This window comes from Agrilus planipennis, unplaced genomic scaffold (assembly GCF_000699045.2).
Source record: "Agrilus planipennis isolate EAB-ADULT unplaced genomic scaffold, Apla_2.0 scaffold413, whole genome shotgun sequence".
Taxonomy (NCBI): Eukaryota; Metazoa; Arthropoda; class Insecta; order Coleoptera; family Buprestidae; genus Agrilus; species Agrilus planipennis.
The window spans coordinates 52,240-71,727 of NW_020439080.1; the positions used below are offsets into that span (position 1 = coordinate 52,240).

The window sequence follows — 19,488 nt, forward strand, 5'->3', positions numbered from 1 at the left end:
CATAGATAAGAATGTGATTATTGAGCATTGGAGTGTGCATTTCGCACTTCTATTTGGCGCCATCTGTTTCAACAATCAGAAAATATACGAAACGGATAACGTACATCGCAGAATTTTCCATGCATACAAACGAAGTTAATTAATCTTTTGTTAGTAGAATGTACGTAATTTTGAAGGTAATTTCTTTTGACATATAATTATTTATTTAGTATATACATATAAATAAATTCAATTCAGTTAAATGTAAATATTTATTTCTCTATGTGGGAGTTGTATCGAAACAGAAATTTCTTACAAACACGCAAGTAATAAATAAGTCGATCAATACTACATAAAAAATTATAATACTTGGAAGAAGAAACAGCTCCAACTATTTTTTTTCTGACAATGATGGAGTTTTATCGGTAAATAGTAATTAAAGCAATATTGTCACTTAACTTTTGCTGTCAGATGTAAATCTTGTTACTAAATGTTAACTAAATAGAAGAAAACGCCGCGCCCTTTTTATTTCTTTCTTCATTTTTTTAAATTAATTAAGAAAGTTGCACTTGCAACTCTGATATCTCCGTCGTCATTTCGTCCGGAAGATCAACGGTATTTTCAGTCTCTTCATATTTTTGTTCAAATTTCGTTTCGTGCAAGTCTTCCAAGTCTTGACCAGTTTCATCACCGTTGCCAGTATTTTCAGGATTCGCGCTGCTATCGACGCTATTCTCGGCATTCATGCCATCTGTGATACATATTTAAATCGTAAATATATAAATCAACCATTTCGTAACAATAGCCAGACAAAAAAGATAGAAAAAGATAGAAAATAAATCTAGGTACCGGCATTAGTATTATCCGTTTGTTGTTGATCTTGTTGCTGGATGGTCGAAATGATGGGTTTAGTACGTCCGTATTTTTCGTGGATGGCGCGATGTCGTTTCAAAGCGAACCGATCGGAAAAACCAACGCTACAAATGTCGCATTTGAACGGCTTTTCACCCGAGTGTACTTTGGCATGGTTTTTCAGATGTGTCGCTTGGTTAAAGCAAGAACCGCAAATATCACAACGATAGGGTTTCTCACCGGTATGAATGCGTCGATGATTCCATAGCGTCGAATGACGCGCAAACGACTTGTCACAAACCTAATTTAAAGAGAGTCAATCACAATATAATCACAATTTCAATATCGATAACATTTCATTTTTTATTATACGTAATAGGTAATTGAATGCATATCCTATGACATATCTACCTCACAAACGTACGGCCGTTCGCCGGAGTGTATCCTTTCGTGATTCTTTAAATGTGGGGATTGAGAAAATTGCATTCCGCAAACATTACATCGATAAGGCTTCTCCCCGGTGTGGATACGAGAGTGATTTTTCAAATATGCCGCTTTGGCAAACGCCAAGCCGCAAATGTTACACTTAAAATTCTTTTCTCCAGTATGAAGACGTTTGTGTGACCAGAGCGACGAATAACGGCTGAACGAACCTTAAAAAAAGAATTCAACTTAAAATTATTAATACTCACAGGGGATATACTAATACTAGCTACAACATTCATAAATGTTCGACATGGTCCGTATGGAAATGAATTTGTAGAACTGAACCCAGGTTTAGCAAGTCGTCCAATTGATGAAAACTATACCACACTTAAAAATTAAGTTAAGTTACTACTTAATTTAAATAGAGGGCCTATTCTAAATAAATATGAAATTCTAGAAAGCTCTTAAGACAATAAAAAAATTAGAGACGACAAAACTGATTTTGGTATTAACCCTTTGTTGGACCCGGACATTTTTTATTCTCGCTCTTAGACTTGTACTCTAAGTTACGTGTAATACTGTTTGCTATTTACGACTAGTATAATTGTTACTCTTAGGAATGCCCTTATAAGACAAAATACGTATCGAGTATCGAGTATCGGCAAATAATTTAGATTTATAGCGATAATAGAATAGAGTAAGCACGTCCCATGCAGCCCTGTAATTAGTGGTGAGACGTGAGATGAAAAATAGTAAGATCCCTCCTATCTCATTATCTAATAGTGCTTCTAATTGTCCGGCATAGCTGACTATCAAGTGAGCATGAAGCAAAAACAGCTACAGATGAGGGGCCTTTATTTTTTGTTTGTTTCTTTTAAGCAACATACTTCCGGTGATCTTACATACTCTTTTCTATTATAGGGATTAGAACATGTGTATATCCAAACAACAATATTCACTATACACCTAATGTTACTTCTAGTTATAATTAGCCGTGGCCGTTTTCCACAAAACGTGACGATTTCCCTCCTGGAGAAGGGGTTTTAGTAGGTAGGTATATCAACAAATCCGATACAACCCCCCTTTATGAGGGGTGTCTTTTGAAGATTTTCCCTCCTCAAGGAAAAACTAAACAAAAAAACGTGGTCGTTTCCCAATGTACAAACTCCGCCTAGCCCCCCACCCCCAGGTTTCAGCATAACATCACGAGTTTATTTTTATTATAATAGCACTATTTCATTACTAGTAATTATACAATTCTATTTAAATGTTTAATTGCTATACAATACTTTGTTTGAATTGGAAAAATAATTTTTACTTATTAAATTGTACTTATCAGTACATTTCCTTATATGTTACTATAAATGTAGTACAATGTTATAATACAATTTTATAATTACAGTATAATTTCAAGTACACAAGTTAAAAATGTACTTAAATAAATATAAATTAATGCCATTGAAGGTAGCCTCTGCAGATTATGTCTATTAGAGGGTATAAGAGAGGAAAATTTTTCAATTTTAACAATTGCTTGCTCAGTTTACTTTGACCATCTACTAAACAGTTTTTATTTTACACCCGAATGATATTGGAAGTTTAAAAAATATTACCAAACAATAGACCCCACGCGATTTTTTTGCTTTAACACACCCAGTATATGAACGTAAATACTACACATTTAAATATTTATTTAACTTTCGTATCCTTTAAAGACAAAAAACTATAGTTGTATACATTTTGGAGTTGTTTTTGTTTTTCTACTTCCGTTATAAATTTTCCTTGCACATGTCAATTAAAGGATTCTCTCAGATTTTTAATAACTATCTATGCACTTTTTAGAGATTAGCTCTAAATAATCTGTAAATTTTGAAGTCATTTTTTGAAACTTATTAACACTCATTTACATTTAACATTATCATACCGTAATGCCCGGGGGATCGCTTTTAAGAAAAATAGCAGCTTTTCAAAATGTCCAGAGCAGCTCGGACCATTTGATTTGAGCTTAACTCAAGTCATTTTTTATTTACAATTCATTTGTTTTCAACAACTGTAACAAAATATGTTTTCTTGTAGGTCAATTGTTATAGTTTAATATGCGGAAGTTTAAATGTTTTGTAACAGAGGTTTAAATATTTTTAAATTTGAAATCTATTGTTGTTAAATTTTGTTTTTTAGATAATAAAGCTTGCTTCAAAATTATAATTTGTAATTTTTCTGCAAAATCAACCGTTTATTGAATGCGTAAATTACCACGATTTTTTCAAATTCGTACAATTTATTAATATTGTTTCTTAGTTTTTTTTTTTTTGTTTGGTTTAGACGATAATTATTTGCAACTCTTACCGTTGCAGATGTTGCAGTGGAAAGGTTTGTCTACATTATTTTGTTGATTCTTCGAACCTCCTATAAAGATAATGCCACTGCCGTTACATTTTGTACACTTGGTTACTGACGCGACTCCTCTTCTTTTCACAGGATGGGCATTTTTTACAGCTAACGGAATTGTGTTTTGCGTTCCTATTAAAAACATCAAATGACATTAGTTGTACTCATGCAAGAAAGGTATGTGTGTATATAGAAAAACTAAACTACCACGTACCTATGCGTTTAAAAAGAAAAAGACAAAGAAGAACAAACCACAGCAGTTAACAAATTGTACTTATTTTTAGTAGATAATATCAATGTAAAATAAATGTTAGTCCTATAGATATGTACTTGCTCAGCGTATCATCAGTGCCACTTTCGGCTAGTTTTCCTGATAAAGGTATATATATATATATATTACATAATTTGAAATATACATATATATATATATTGTTTACTATATTATTATACGTCCAGAATATTAATGTTTAATAGACAGTGTTTATAAGACAGAGAAGAATACGGGTACTTAAGTGCTACAAACATGCCATCTGGTGAATATAGACCACAAACGTCCTATTATACCAGTAAATAGTAATAGTGGCAATGGAGAAAAGATACGCGACCGAGGAACTACAATACATAAACACACACCTCTATCAGCTTTGGACATACTGTTTGTGGTCTGGGTTCCTGTCGACTCCTCAAACTTGACCGTCGACGAATCCGGTGCCGTGGTAACCACGAAAATTTGAGGCTGAATGGCTTCCGCAGAAAGACACGTTTCGCATTTGACCTTCATCACTGCTCGTTTCTTGTTCGTGTCCTGAGGCAAGGGAGCACCGCATGACTCGCAATTTTTTATTTTTAACGTATTTTGGGGCTGCTGTTGGGTCTGCGCTTGGGCCTGTACCTGTTGTTGAGGCTGATGTACTTGAATCTTATGAGATTTTAAGTCACTCTGAGTGGCAAATGTTAAGCCACATTCTTCGCAACTGTATCGGATCCGATCGGCAGATACTATTTGGATTTGAGCTGGTTGTGTCTGAGGTTGCCCTTGGACCTAACAAATTACTATTTTAATACTCATCTAATATCTTCTTTCTATCGTATAAAGCCAAATGATTCAAACTACAGTAGGGTGCCACACGTCCCGATTTGAAGAATACTACAATCCCAGTCAGTTAGTCAATGTATCGGTCCAGTAGGTAAGCATGCCGCTATCTGTTTTATCTCGAACAGTGAACTGAACGAATGGCAAAATTTGTGTTTCTGCATGGAATGTTTTAAAAATGATGTTTCTTAAGGGCAACAAGCAAAAAAAAAACTACAGACAATGTATTAAAACAAAACAAGAAAAAGAAATGTTGATATCAGGCCTTTGGCCGCCTGTGTTGTTCTCTGATATATGAACAGTTTCCGGGCTGTTGTGCGTGGTCGGTGTCTTACTTCTTGATGCGACGTTTCGCCAGATCTTACTTCTGGCATCTTCCTGCTATAGCGTTACGTATGGTTGACAATCAGTAATTGCGTAACGCTGCCCCCTGAAGATGCCAGAAGTAAGATCTGGCGAAACGTCGCATCGAGAAGTAAGAAACCGGCCACGGCACAAGATTGCAAGACGGAATTTTTTTATAAACCAAAACAGGATAAAAATGTATTCGAAAGCTTTCTCAAGGTAGATTTTTTATCAGTCAGTAATATCTAGAATGCGGATGACATAAAATATGCAACATGATACTTATGTATTGTGAAACTTAACACATCGGCATAAAGGTTCACCCTAAAAACCAACAGTTATACATATAACAAATGCTTGTACATACAATTAGTTTAAATAAAACTATAAATAAATAATTAAGAACCACGTGGTGACGCAAAGTTAAATTCACAACTTATAACTGGTTGCGTTTAAGAAGTTTTAATTGTAGAAATTTAACTGTAATACGACTGACTGACACTGACAACAAATTAAAGAAAAATTTGAGGTTTTTGCTAATACATAAATATAATCAAGCAGTGGAAGTAAACATTTTATTAAGTACGATAACAAGAGCGCTTACCACTTGAACGGTAATTTGTTGTTGTGTTTGTTGGTCGGCTTGCTGTTGACTTCCCTGCTGATGAACTCGCTTATGATGATTTAATAAACTTAGATGGGCAAACATGAGACCGCAGACTTCGCATTTGAATGTTATGTTAGAGATTGTGTTTTGCGCCAGCGACATCTGGTTTACTAAGGCGTAATTATATGAGAACGGTTGTGCTATGTAACATTTGTCATCGGTCAGCTGGGACATATTAACGGTGGAATGTTGGGTTTGTGCCGTAGCCACGGCACCTGAAACGTAATAATTATGATAATGTTAAAACAGGTGCTGCTGGACATATTAATAACAGACAAACAGACTTCATTTGGTGGTAATCGCGTACCTGTTCCGGGAGCTATCTTGTGAATCATGTTAACGTTAGCATAGCAGAAAGAAGGAAACGTTTCCTTCTGTTGAGCTTCTTGTCCTTGGGTTTTATCTTTCTCTTGTTGTTGTTGAGTCTGATACTGAATTTGAGACTGTTGCGTTGTAATTGCATTCGGATCGAACATTTTCTTAATTCAGACTTCTTTAAATAACTACAAAGAAAAATGCAAACAGTGTATGTTAATATATATACCACCCTCTATAATTTAAATGGTAGTAATAGAAAATCATCCGAATGTTACAAAATTTGGTTTAAAGATAAACTGTATGCAATATATTTTTATTGTGGCATAAATGGTTGCATACAAACAAGAGCGTTATTCAAAAAAATATTTTTATATTCTGTTAATAATGGATGTAGAAAGCCTAAAACATAGTAATTTACGAATTGGTTTGTACTATTTTGTAATTTCGTTTAGTTTAATTTTATTTCTCATATGCAATACATATGCCTAAACATAAACAAGAGAAAATAAGACAATTTATTGATGACAAATGAACAAGTACAGTTAAAATTGCTATTTACATTTCAGAATGCGGACGCTTTTCAATCCAAGCTTTAATCTGAGGAATAGACAAAACGTTATTAACAACAGACTGTAAATTAGCATATTTTTCTAGTAAATTTCCGCTAATCATGTAATTAAGGTAATCCAACCATGCAGCCAAAATTATATCCGCCCATGTCAATTTGCCGCATGCCAGATGACCATTATTTTGTTTGGCGATCGCGTCTAAGCGTTCCAAATAATAAGGGATGGTTTCCTTCAAGAGAGGTCCTTTTCGCGATTCTTTTATGGAGGGATCCGACTCATAATTATAAAGAGCAATTTTTTGACGCAAATCGTTTAAAGTATCAACAACGGAATCGATTTCCAAATCTTCCCAATCGTTTGCTCCTATCAACTTTACCTGCTTGGCTAAATAACGACAAATGGCGATGCTTTGATGAGCCACTTTGCCGTTTACTTCTAGAACAGGTACTTGTCCAAACGGCATCTTCGGTTTTATCTGGGGCCAGTTTTCACGATCGAAACGATAATCTTCAAATTCAAATTTTCCATAACTTAAAAGAAAACGAATCGGCTCGCCGAGAGCTTTAACAGGAAAGTACGTCACCTTGTATTGAGGAGCCATTTTCCTTCTTTTGTTACTTTTATTTTTCAATTTTACAAAAACAGGTCCGTATAAACTATTTGCTCATCAGTAAGATAATGCACTTATTAATCACCAACAGTGTAGTGTAAACGATAGACGCTTCGATTATTAGTTACTTATGTATAGAGTGCAACACCAATACAAATACAAACTACAACAACAGCGGACGGTTCGAGTACGACCACACAATTGCCTTTACCGGCCGGCTTTCAAGCTTTTATACTATGTATGTATATACGTATGTATACAATTAGGACACTACATACATGTCCCTGTACACAATATACGCACACATAAAGCACGCGAACAGTCTGGCATTACTGTAAATTAATAGAATAAAAGCCGAGAACGGAAAGTAGCATATTTATTAGTCCAATTCTGGGCGAAAAATTAAAACTTTTAGTTTCGATTAACTCATCGGAGCTTCGAAAAATCAGTTGTGGACACGTCCCCAAATTTCAAAATGAAGCGTTGTTTCTCTGTCAATAAAGAATCCAACACAACTAGTGAAAGGAGACTCAACTGGAGAGAAAGAAGTAATCCGAAAAGAGTGGGTAGTCCGCGTTTTACGACCTACGTTGCGCAGAAGTGAGAAATTTTCCTTTTACGCATATTACTGTAGACTCATACAACTATAATGTCGCGCAGTCTACCACTGCGCAGAGACCACTCATACAATCATAATTTGCCGCATGCACCTACCCACTTCACATTAGTTGAGTCTCCTGTCTCTAATCTTCTTGTACGGAAATATGTCGTCATACATTCACTCCATTTTAATTTCCATTAAATAATACTTCTTCGGTCGAAATTCAAACGTGCCCAAGTGGTTCAATATGATAATAATATGTATAACTAATTAGATGCTATGTTGTTGGTACTTTTATTTATTACATTTGTTTTCCAATGTAAACGCCGGTATAAAGCATGATAAAATTAAAAGTTTTATTTTTTATTCTTCTATTAAATGTTGAATCCAAACTACAACGGTAAAAAATTTTTCATTTTTCCCATCACTATGTTTTTGAGTTACAATTTCCGTAATTGCTTCTAATAAATCAACAAATAAAAAAAACGACTACTGACTAAAGTTTTCTTGTTTGAAAATGAGCTATATTTTTAATGCGCTTCGAGTAAACGAAATAAATAAATAAATGTTTATTGTGAAAATATATAACTTGGTAACAAAATAAACCTACATATTTGTAACGAATGTGTATCAAAAATGCTTCATCAATATTTAGTTTATTAAAAATTACAGCAAAAAAAAGAACGATAAACCATGTCTCACAATAATTAATATGAATTTTTTAAAAATAACAACAAGAAGTCTTCTAATTTAAAGCAGTTATTAAGATTCGGTCTGAGGACGTTTCTCGATCCAATTTTTTATTTGAGGAATATTTAAAACATTATCCACAACGGTTTGCAAATTGGGATAGTTTTCGATTAAATTCCCTTTCGTCATAAAATTAAAATAGTCGAGCATTCCAGCAAACATCATATCGGCCCAGGTAAGTTTGGCACAAGCCATGTGTCCATTATTATTTTTTGCGATGGTTTCAAAACGTTCCATGTAGTAAGGAATAGTTTCTTTGAAAAGAATTTCTTTTCGGGATTCTTTCACGCTCGTATCGCTTTCGTAATGATATAATGCAATTTTTTGTCGAAAATCATTTATAGTGTCAACGATTGAATCGATCTCAAGATCTTCCCAATCATTTTCACCGGTCAATTTTACTTTCTTTGCCAAATAACGGGCTATGGCGATACTTTGATGGGTCAACTTACCATCAATTTCAAGAACAGGCACTTGTCCGAATGGCATGTTTGGTTTTAATTGTGGCCAATTTTCTCGATCGAAACGATCGTCTTCGAATTCCAAATTGCCATAGTTCAACAGAAAACGAATTGGTTCGCCAATGGCCTTGCTGGGAAAATATGTCAGTTTATAATGCGGGGCCATTTTTTCTACTTCGCAATTATCAAACAGGTCAATAGTTTTATGAATTCTCTTTAAATTGCACTCTCCAAAGTTTTCACACAATTCGGTCATTCGATTTTTTTTTAATAAAATGACATACGAAAACAGAAATTCTCTTTTGTTGTTTTTATCGATTAACGTTACCTTCTTGGATCGTTTTACAACTTCGGAAACGATATACAAATATACATATATGATAAACGGATAGTAAATTTATCTACCTATAATAAATATGTAATTTCGGGCAATTTAAAGCAATTTGGTGAATGTATTAGGATTTTTTTTTTGCATCGAATAAGCTCGGTTCTGTTCAAGTGCGAAATAAAACCAATTGGACATGTGCAACCCAACGCACACCCTGTATATCCATGTTACATAATAGATCGCCCAATAAAAGCTGAATCAACCTGACATTTAACATTAATAAGACCATATTTAATTTGTATCTATGCATAATATGTGTATAGGTACTAGTGATGCAACGGAAGTGTTATAACAGAAATAGAAGTAAATAGTAAATTTTTGCGAAAGCGGAAACGGAAGCTGAAGTGTAACTTATTAATGTAGTGGTCGTGCTCCGCTTTTGCGAATATTTTGTTACAGATATTGCATTTGGTGCTTGCATCGTTAATATCAACAAAATAATTTCAAATAGAACTGACTTCTTTCACTTTTAACTGAAAACATACAACACTGAACAAAAACTATACAAAATAAATAAACGCTATAACTGCCAACCAATCGTTTTGTTTTTGTTTATCCTATTTATTAATTGCTGTTGAACGTTTCATCACTATTGCGATTCCTTCTGCCATTTGATACTGTTGTAAACACAACTACTATATATACATACTACACAATGTATGCACAAAGCTGTTAATATCAAGTTATATGTATATCACAAAAAACATTAATAGCACTTGAATTCCGAAGAATAGTTGTAAACGCGTTATCAATTGTGAATTTTGTTGCCATGCAATAAATACATATTTCTACATTAACAATTTTATTTTAAAATAATTAATGATAAACAGTTTTTAATAATTAAGCGCCTATTCTAACGACTACTTATCTACAAAACGTATGTGTAATGTGGGTTTTCTGAATCAAAATATAAATTTCTCAATCCCATATTACTTACCGATTCTTTCAATTTGCAATTTCAAAATCTCTAAATAACCCTTACTTCCTTTTACTATCCTTTTAAATATTTTTCTGCTTTACACCCATCTAAATATTGCGGGTGATAAGTATTTATAGAACTACGTAAATTAATTATTTTCTTAAAAAACTACATTTAAAATAAAGAATAGGAGAACAGGGGAAGTCAACAAGAAATAGGCCAGATAGGTTGGTAGGACACCTTCTCAGGCATGAAGGTCTTGTCAGAGCCATATTAGAGGCAGAAACAGGAGTTAAAAGGGATGAAGATAGAATTAGATTAGATTACTGTTCGCAAATAGTTAAGGATGTGGGTTGTTCTAGTTTTGCGGAAATGCGAAGATTAGCTCAGGATAGGAAAGAGTGGAGGTGTGTGTTCAACCAATCTTAGGACTGACGACTTTATGATGATGAAACGTCACCCTATTCCCACTTTTAAAATATCTGCCTACGCTTATGGTATAACTATAAACAAGAAACCACGTCAATTTCAAACATTTCTTCTACTTTATACGTATGTATACATATATAACCTGTAATATCCTTAATGTACAATAACTATTTTATAGTTTGTTACATTATAGGTAAAATATTTTACTAACTTAAATAGGGGTATATAGCAATAGTAACTTAAATCCGAAATTTATTTAGGTACTTATTATTCAACGTGGAAAGAGCATAATATATTATTAATTTTTTTAAAAATACAAGAAATAGTTCTCACGTAAAATGAATATTACACACATTTGCCTACATAAAAAAAGAAAACACACAAAAATGTTTAAAACGTTTAAAATTTAATATAGGTATATTATATCAAATCAGTTGGTGCAATTAATTTTTTCATTACATGCCACGGAAACTACTTCATAGGTAGGGAGATATTTCAATTTATACAAAATAAATAATGGAGTAAAGTAAGGTGCAATTTATGAATTTGTTTTTAGATATTCTGCTCATCCGAGTTATTTCAATAGATGCTCACAATACAACAGGAGGTAAAAAGAATGGCTGAGAAAGAGAACCAAATAAAATGAACATGTGAGGCCCTCAACATAGCCCTCAATATTTTATGTTGCTGACAACAAATTTTCTTTCGCCTTTTCTTAAAATACATCTCTTTTTACAACAAAGACGCTGATAAAATTGAAATGAAATAAGGATATAAGGCAACAAAGAAAACCATTTACCTTTGGTCTCACTCGAAGACGTAATCCGAACACCGATATTAAGATTCGGAACTTGTAAATTTTCACAATAAAGTATCACAAAAGGCACATAAAACTATAGGAAACTTCCAAAATGTTGGAACAGTCTCAAAATTATTTACCGAATACATGTAAAAATACACAAAATTTGCGAAAACGCTTACATCTATCTCACTTTAGAAAATGGCGGACAATCGTTGCCATCTTTGTCCTTCTTGTTTTTTCGAATTCACATGCGCAACAGCAATAACGTATTAACAATTACAATTTTCCTCTTACGTCGAATTTGGCTTCATCGAACATTCTCCAATTATTTTGATAAAAATTTTATAAGTCATTGTTATTTTATTTTTATGAAAAAGGGAAAGATATCGATGCACGTTTATATTGTACGAATTGATAAAATAAATTAAAAAGATTGACAAGCAAACGAAATGCATTATATGAAGTTTGCTTTAAATTGATTTTCATTTTTAGAATTTAGTAATCTAATTCTCGTCTAGGGTTTTTTTATTTGACCCTGACAGTTGAGGTTTGTGTGTGGTTGCGATGTCGGATTTAGGAAGTGGAGATGAAGGGTCGAGTTCACAAAGTAAGTATTAAGACGATAAGAAAGCGAAAAAGATTTCTATTAAAGTTTTAACAATGTCTTAACATCTGTAATAACATAAATTTACTTTTCGGTTTGTAATCTATGGCATAACAGATGACAGACAAGACAAAATGGCGAGTTAAAAGTTCGAACTGGCCTTTGTTTTATTAAACACGATTAATAACGACCGTTGTATAGCAAATTGTTCGCTTTAAAATCGAAACTTGTTAGATTAGCATTAGTTTTGTTGAATTTGGTGGACCGGATTTACAGTAATTGATTATATGAGCATCTTTTAGTGTCACAATGACAGCTTGAACATGTATTGCGGTAGGCCTTCGACGACCTTGGCCAACAGCCTTTAGGTTGTGTTTCGTTTAAAAATTCTTTAGAATGTTAGCGAAAATGGTCTTTATCGTTACAGCTAAAATGTTTTGTCATTTATTAGCAGAAATTGGGCTACAACAGTGTAATTGTTAGTAAAAGGTTATTCGAGATTATGTATAGTTTTTAGTTAGGCAGCAAGGAAAAAAAAAATGGTGTAATTAAGCCTATTTAACCATTTTAGAATACCGTCAGGGAATGGACCAGGGAAGTACTGAATATGACCCAGGTAATCATCTTTGATCTTTATTTGATATTCATTTTCCAAAAAATCGATCAATTTTTTTCCGTGAACTTACGATTACTTAAACTCCAAAACTGAGAAATGATATCACTAGAAGTTGTGAATGAGAATTTTTTGCAGTGAGTCATGTCATTTCTTAGAAGTCAGTGTATAGAAGAATCAAATAGTAGTGAATTGCAATGATTCATATCATTCGTTACATACACTGTCGTGTTCTAACCGGCATAGTAGCTGATAGAAAAAGTGTCTTTAACTATATGAAACCACTTAAGTTCGTATTTTTTGATTATGACGAAAAATTATCTGCTACATAGTATACACTAAAATTTAAATTCTCATTGAATCCACCAACCAAAACAGTTAGATAGTTATGGATCAAAAATTTGAATGGTCATTTAAACGAATTCAGTACTGGCGGGATCCAGGTGTGATATATGAATTTATGTATTTTATTCATGAGCTTTGTATGTGTGTTAAGTGTTTCAGTGTTAGTTTGAATTTTCCTTTTCAATTGTAGGTCAGCAAGGACCTGCGGAGCAGGAACTGGCCACCAAAATGTTGCAAATTCAGAGTAAGCGGTTTTATTTGGATGTCAAACAAAACAGACGAGGAAGATTTATTAAAGTAGCTGAAGTAAGTGTTTTTTTAAGAATGCTTTAACATATCAGTGGAACATTTTTTAAGTTTTCAGTTCATTAAGTTTGTTGATTCCAATTAAGAACCCTGCCTTTAAGAATTTTTATTTATCTGACATAATTAAATACACATTGGACAATACTTTTTTATGCTTAATTATTTCAATTATATCATTAAATGACATTATTTTAAAGATTGGTGCAGATGGACGACGGTCGCAGATATTTTTAGCGCTTTCGACTGCTGCTGAGTTTAGAGATCATTTATCATCTTTTAGTGATTATTACTGTTCTTTAGGTAAGTGAAATTTGATTGATATTGTATGACATGTAGCTTGATTTAATTACAAGTGGGCTTTTTTAGTTTTTCGCAAATATATATTTTATTAATTTTGTACTTCAATACAGCATTAGTGGAATAACAGTAAGCTTATTAATTAAACAGAAAGTTGTTAAGTCTAAGATTGTCATTGGTTGTGTATTAGTTATATTTATTGAACTATTTTTTTCTTACTGTAAACCCTCTGAAGGCCCTCCAAACCCTGACAACGTGCCTGAAGATGGCAAGCTACGCAGCGAAATGATGATAAAGGACAACAGGCGCTACTATTTGGACCTGAAGGAGAACGCGCGGGGTCGATTCCTGCGCGTATCGCAAACCATCACCCGGGGAGGACCCCGATCGCAAGTGGCCATCCCCGCCCAGGGAATGATTGAATTTCGTGATGCTCTTACGGACCTGCTTGACGAGTTCGGTGCCGGCGACGAACAAGTAAGTCATGCGTAATACGAAATAATTTAAATAAATCGAATAATATAATAAAGTTATCACGACCGCCACTGTCACAGAAGGAAAGTTTTTATCTTTGTGACTATCTATTACTTACCAGTTGTCATAAATAAATTTACCTCTCAACAAAAGTCTCGAGTACAATAAATTTACTTGGACTGACAAAGGAGTGTCATATACAAGTAAAGGGGACTTGATATCATAAAAGTATTGGAGAGAAATGGGAAATGCTAATCTAATTGTAGTTGCTTTATTGTACTATTCATAAATGAACATGGAACCTAGTTTATAATAATTTATTATAAAAGAAGGGTAAATAAATTTACATAATACGGCCATAGTTGTGGACAAAATAAAAATCATTGGTTAAGGCAGGTAAAATTTAATTTAAAAAGATGTATGGACCCGAACTGCCCGCGAAACATTTATTATATAATATACACATCTTTAATTTCACAGTGATAGAATGATCGCCTGCCACTTGGTAAATTTATTACCTTTAAGTCTTTTGTTAAGAACTATTTGTGAAAGGTAGTAATAAATTGTTAAGCCATGAAGATACAGACTTTCCTCTAAACCAATGTTACTCAAACATTTTGGTCCTCAACCCCTTTTTGCACCTGAAGAAATTTCCTTCCCGAAGAGCGAATATAGAAGTATATCTCGGGGAGGAGGTTTAATGTAAATTCAGAACGAGTTAATTTCTTTTATTTAATTTCATTGAAATGCTCATAATTTTGAGTAATAGCTCATTTGTTTTTTGTATAAAAATTAATAACTTATCGTTGTTGAGTAAGTACATCCTTGAGCAAAACATTGTATGTAAATATTTTCATTGATCATCTGTAATGCTTTAAAAATTTTTATCTGCGATTCCTACTTTGAGAATCGCTGTTCTATATGAAGNACCTCTAATAATTATTATATTTAAATACTAAATTATAGATGTAGGGTCTCGCGTTTGAGACGTCGCCCCCCGGTATAAGGGGACGTGTCGTCTTCGTCGTCGTCGTCGTCTCTTACTAGTAGCGCACGCAGTTCCATCGTTTTTGTTATTATATCATATTATTAATTAATCCGTTTCAGCTCAACTTACTTAGCCGTTGTTGTTTCTTTCAAATTTTATCTGTAATAATGTGTACTTTGTAAGTAACTACAGAAAAAGAGAAATCTATAATTATGAAAAAGAAGACAACATGCACTGTAATGGTTAGGTGATTGGCTTCTTTTTAATAGAGTTACCAATTGAGTAAGTACATCCTTGAGCAAAACATTGTATGTAAATATTTTCATTGATCATCTGTAATGCTTTAAAAATTTTTATCTGCGATTCCTACTTTGAGAATCGCTGTTCTATATGAAGGTGGCAATTATGCATTGTATAGGTAGAAGGGAAAGTAATTTAAAAATATTAAGTACTATTATAAATAAATAATCATAAATTGAGATTGTTCAGTTTTCAATCCCAACTGCTAATATACTATTGTTTAATAAGAATAAGACAAAATTGCAACATTGAAATTAGTACAAAATATGTAATAAATAAATAAACAAAAGAATCATTGTTGAACGTGCGATCGCATGTGTCGTTAGGCGGCTTAATAAAAGAGAGCAAAAATTCAGTCTTTCAAGCAAGATTTGCCGGAGGGACGACATCTACATGTCGACAACAAAAACTTCTACTTCGACATCGGCCAGAATAATCGTGGCGTATACATGCGTATCTCGGAGGTGAAGACGAATTTCCGTAATGCGATCACAGTGCCCGAAAAAAGCTGGACTCGCTTTCGTGACATCCTTGCAGACTATTGCGAGAAAATGAAACAACCACAACAGCAAACGTCCTTGCCTGGCATTGGACAGCAACATTTGGGCAGCGGCGGAGGAAGTGGGGGCGGCGTCATACCCGGTACCACGACGGTATCCGATCAGTCGCATACACCGGTATGTTGTGTACCTATACATTAATTTAGTCTGTTTTATTGGGGTTCCGTGTCTCAAAATGAGCAAAATGGAACCCTCGTATGAATGTTTACGTGTAGCAATAAGCGTGGATGAGCTTTTAAAACAATCGTAAAATATTACATTTGTGGCGCTTATTAAGTGTACTTGTTATTGTTGATAATTTTGTTTATTTTAGATTGGCAACAATATTCATCAGCAGGACTCGGGTTCAAGTCTGAAATGAAGAAGGTGATCACTTTAGATCACACAACTTTAGGTCACTTTTAAACTAATTCAAGTGCTGAATGTGGTGGGGAGGGGTACGACAGGTGGTGGTCGGCTCCCCTTCCCGCTGCCAATCTGGTGGGAGAGTTAGGACGTGGGACGTGTGACGTGCGTGATCCTCCTGCCTTTATTTGGTTTCTGTGAGTGTTCCAAACAAAAACATTGTAAATGTTAGATATATTCTATGTTACGAGTTATTAAATTATTAATTTATTGATTTATAGATCGATCAAGATTAATTATTATATTATTATTTTTCGAGTCGAGTGCGACTTATCTCATCGACTTTCTTTTTCCCTTTCTTTGCTCGTTGTCGGCCGATCAATTTTCCTACGTCAATAAATGTAAAATTATGCATGTATATGACCAAAATACGATCGATAAAATTGAGAACAAAATTTTTAAAACTAGGTTTTATTGGTATTTTTCGTCGTGGCCGCAGGAAAATTGATCACCTGTGAATTAATGTGTATTTGTTGTTATACAATATGTAGCGACATTAAAGATATACGAGGAGATGTCACGGAAGAAAAACTGCCATTTATAAAAAGAGTATATGTTTTGACAAAGAAGCAGCAGAGCATGTTTTTCTTTTTTCTCGCGGTTATTATGTCAATGATAGTCTACATAAATAAATATGTATAAATAGGTATCTATATACATACACATTTATATATTTTGGCCTTATTTTTTATTAATTGATCAATAGATACTATAACACATAGTAATTAATAGGCGGTGCATTGCTTCTGCTCGTATCATCATCATCATTATCCACCTCAATGCTGCCAACTCGATTACTCTGCAGGAGTGGGGGGTTATCATGCCTGTCTTGTCTTGTAGTACGACTTCCCCCCATTTAACAGATAGATAAAAAAATAAAAGAACGTTTCTTATAATAATAAATAAATACAATTGTGATTAGAACTTATATGTATATTTATTTAAATTAAAATTTCAAAATTTCAAATTTTTGTGATATGGCTTGGTGATCGTCGGATGATTCATTTTTAAAAAAGAAAAATTGCCAATTATTTACCTGTGTTGTCTAAAGGGGCCCAACGCTTACCTAATTAAAAAGAATGTTACTTTAAAATTAACCTTACTTTGTAATATGTAACACTAAAAATTTTTCATTGGCTAATCCTTTGGCTCTGGCCCTTTTGCCAATTCAGATGTGGTCCTGGTGTTTATATCATTCTTGATAAATATTTGTTTTCTTGTGCGCACCTTCGCCTTCTTGGTGAAGAGAAACGTGTACCATGTTTTAATTAATTGTAAGTTTTATGACATGTTTTTTTCTTATATTTTTATTTTTGTAGTCCTAGTCAGATAAGATCGGCTGATTACTCGGGACTTCAACTTTTCTTCTTTCTTGATTCTGCCGATAATTATTACCTGAGTCAATTTATATAACGTAAAAAGAAGAATAATGATTAAAAACTGTGCATTTTTCTAGTTTTATTGAAACTAATTTGTTGTAGTTAATTAATAATGATTTAATATTGTCTTCAAAATTCTCGTCACTTAAAGTTAGTGCTTACATGTAAAACTTTTCTTTTATATTATTAAATAGTCCCGAGTAAACCAGGAGGTACTTTTAGAAACGTAAAGAAAAATTAAAAAAAGAAGAAAATAATGTAAGTAAAAAAAAAAGAAAAACGATTATTATTGTATGAAGAGAGAGAAACGATGTGTTATTGATTATTAAATATTTTTAAATTATATTACATAAATGCTGGACATTTTGAAAATTAACATATTAGAATAGAGTTAAGTGTGAAGGGACGAGGCCTCGTTATNCTTGGGGGAGATTATCCCCGCTCTGGTAAAATAGTTATTCCTCGCGTATAATATAATCATTAAAATTAAAAAAAAAAAAAGAATCAGCGCCACTACAGACTAGGAAAGTAACTGCTAAAATTGTCCTTTCCGATTCGTATGGCATTAACATGTTTTTGACGCCGCTGATTACGAGAAAAATAGTAAACAGTTCCTCAGCGTTGGGCTTGTATAAAAATAAACAAAAAAGTGTGTACACGTTAACCCTTGTATGTCTATTTGCGGAAGTACGTAAAGAAAAATGTTATGCACCAATTGAAAGTGAATGAAAAATGCTTTTGTTTAATTTCCATGAGAGCAATTTTTTTGTATCTTTTTTGGGTAACTTATTTCAACAAATAATTAATTACAACTTCCAATTTATAATAACTAATTATAATATGTGTACTCGGTACAATAAAACGAAAAAAATATATAAAATCTCAGTAATTTGTAACGTATTTTTTTCGGTATCATTTATCAATGTATGCGTATTTAAATTTGTGTTTGATTTATACAATTGGTAACTCGCGTGATGCATTCTTCGCATTGTGTTAATAGCGCTAGACTTATAATTTTCTTTTATGCCGATATAACTGTTTAATGCTATTTATCATTTCAAAACTACAAGTTTTAATGTGAATGACTAATTAGTTTCTTTTTTTTTAATTTATTTAAACAAGAAACTGCATAATGTTTGGACTTAGCTTTAGATGAAAAATTTTCATTCCTTTTACATTAAAACATTTTTCAGAATGTGGAGTTACGGAATTTATTCATTCCGTTTTATTTTCGTGTATCTGTTTGCCAATATATTTGAGAATAAACATGTTGCAGATTCTTGAACAAAATAAGCTAATAATTTTGGTTTTACTACAATTCTACAACTAATTACATAGAAAAGCTAAAAATTACGAAAATAAATGAAATCAAAGTTCAGTGTTGAATCCCTATACCTGTCATTTATTTTTACATATTATTTTTTGTGTAAGTTCTTCTTATTTTTGCGTATATAGTGTACATATATGCAAGGTACGTCTTGGGATTGAACAAGGAACAAAGTGTTAGTAACATCGCGTCATTCATAAAAATTCTATATTTTATGGCCTGTAGAAACTGGATTATTTTTAAATATATTTTAAAAAATTAAAATGAAAATGTTAAGGTGTCATGAAAATTGTAAG

The 19,488-nt window shown here is 33.0% G+C and overlaps 4 protein-coding genes across 8 annotated transcripts; 1 reads left to right on the forward strand and 3 right to left on the reverse strand.

Annotated features, from left to right (window-relative positions):
* Positions 1-232: 232 nt before the first annotated feature.
* LOC108743265 (zinc finger protein 429) lies at positions 233-11,921 on the reverse strand. 3 transcript variants are annotated; one of them, XM_018478769.2, is made up of 9 exons: positions 11,592-11,921; positions 9,048-9,187; positions 6,055-6,250; positions 5,685-5,962; positions 4,276-4,684; positions 3,601-3,774; positions 1,243-1,484; positions 829-1,132; positions 233-730 (listed from the first exon to the last, which is right to left on the reverse strand). In XM_018478769.2, the coding sequence occupies exons 3-9, from the start codon at positions 6,221-6,223 to the stop codon at positions 534-536; spliced, it is 1,773 nt and encodes a 590-aa protein (XP_018334271.1). In that variant the 5' UTR covers positions 6,224-6,250; positions 9,048-9,187; positions 11,592-11,921; the 3' UTR covers positions 233-533. The 3 variants fall into 3 exon arrangements, with proteins under 3 accessions (XP_018334271.1, XP_018334272.1, XP_018334270.1); XM_018478770.2 differs by lacking the exon at positions 9,048-9,187 and having other exon boundaries at positions 4,297-4,684; XM_018478768.2 differs by lacking the exon at positions 9,048-9,187 and having other exon boundaries at positions 11,592-11,920.
* Positions 6,567-7,445, reverse strand: LOC108743271 (glutathione S-transferase). Its single transcript, XM_018478782.2, has one exon. It carries the CDS (start codon positions 7,233-7,235, stop codon positions 6,621-6,623), a length of 615 nt encoding a protein of 204 aa, XP_018334284.1. The 5' UTR covers positions 7,236-7,445; the 3' UTR covers positions 6,567-6,620.
* LOC108743270 (glutathione S-transferase-like) lies at positions 7,253-10,224 on the reverse strand. Its single transcript, XM_018478780.2, has one exon. It carries the CDS (start codon positions 9,310-9,312, stop codon positions 8,608-8,610), a length of 705 nt encoding a protein of 234 aa, XP_018334282.1. The 5' UTR covers positions 9,313-10,224; the 3' UTR covers positions 7,253-8,607.
* Positions 11,922-12,095: 174 nt separating the features above from the next.
* Positions 12,096-17,983, forward strand: LOC108743268 (transcriptional activator protein Pur-beta-B). 3 transcript variants are annotated; one of them, XM_018478774.2, is made up of 7 exons: positions 12,102-12,201; positions 12,770-12,814; positions 13,347-13,462; positions 13,660-13,762; positions 13,995-14,236; positions 15,878-16,198; positions 16,395-17,983. In XM_018478774.2, exons 1-7 carry the CDS (start codon positions 12,159-12,161, stop codon positions 16,440-16,442), a joined length of 918 nt encoding a protein of 305 aa, XP_018334276.1. In that variant the 5' UTR covers positions 12,102-12,158; the 3' UTR covers positions 16,443-17,983. The 3 variants fall into 3 exon arrangements, with proteins under 3 accessions (XP_018334278.1, XP_018334276.1, XP_018334277.1); XM_018478776.1 differs by lacking the exon at positions 12,770-12,814 and having other exon boundaries at positions 12,096-12,201; XM_018478775.1 differs by lacking the exons at positions 12,102-12,201; positions 12,770-12,814 and adding an exon at positions 13,036-13,254.
* The last annotated feature ends 1,505 nt before the right edge of the window (positions 17,984-19,488 follow it).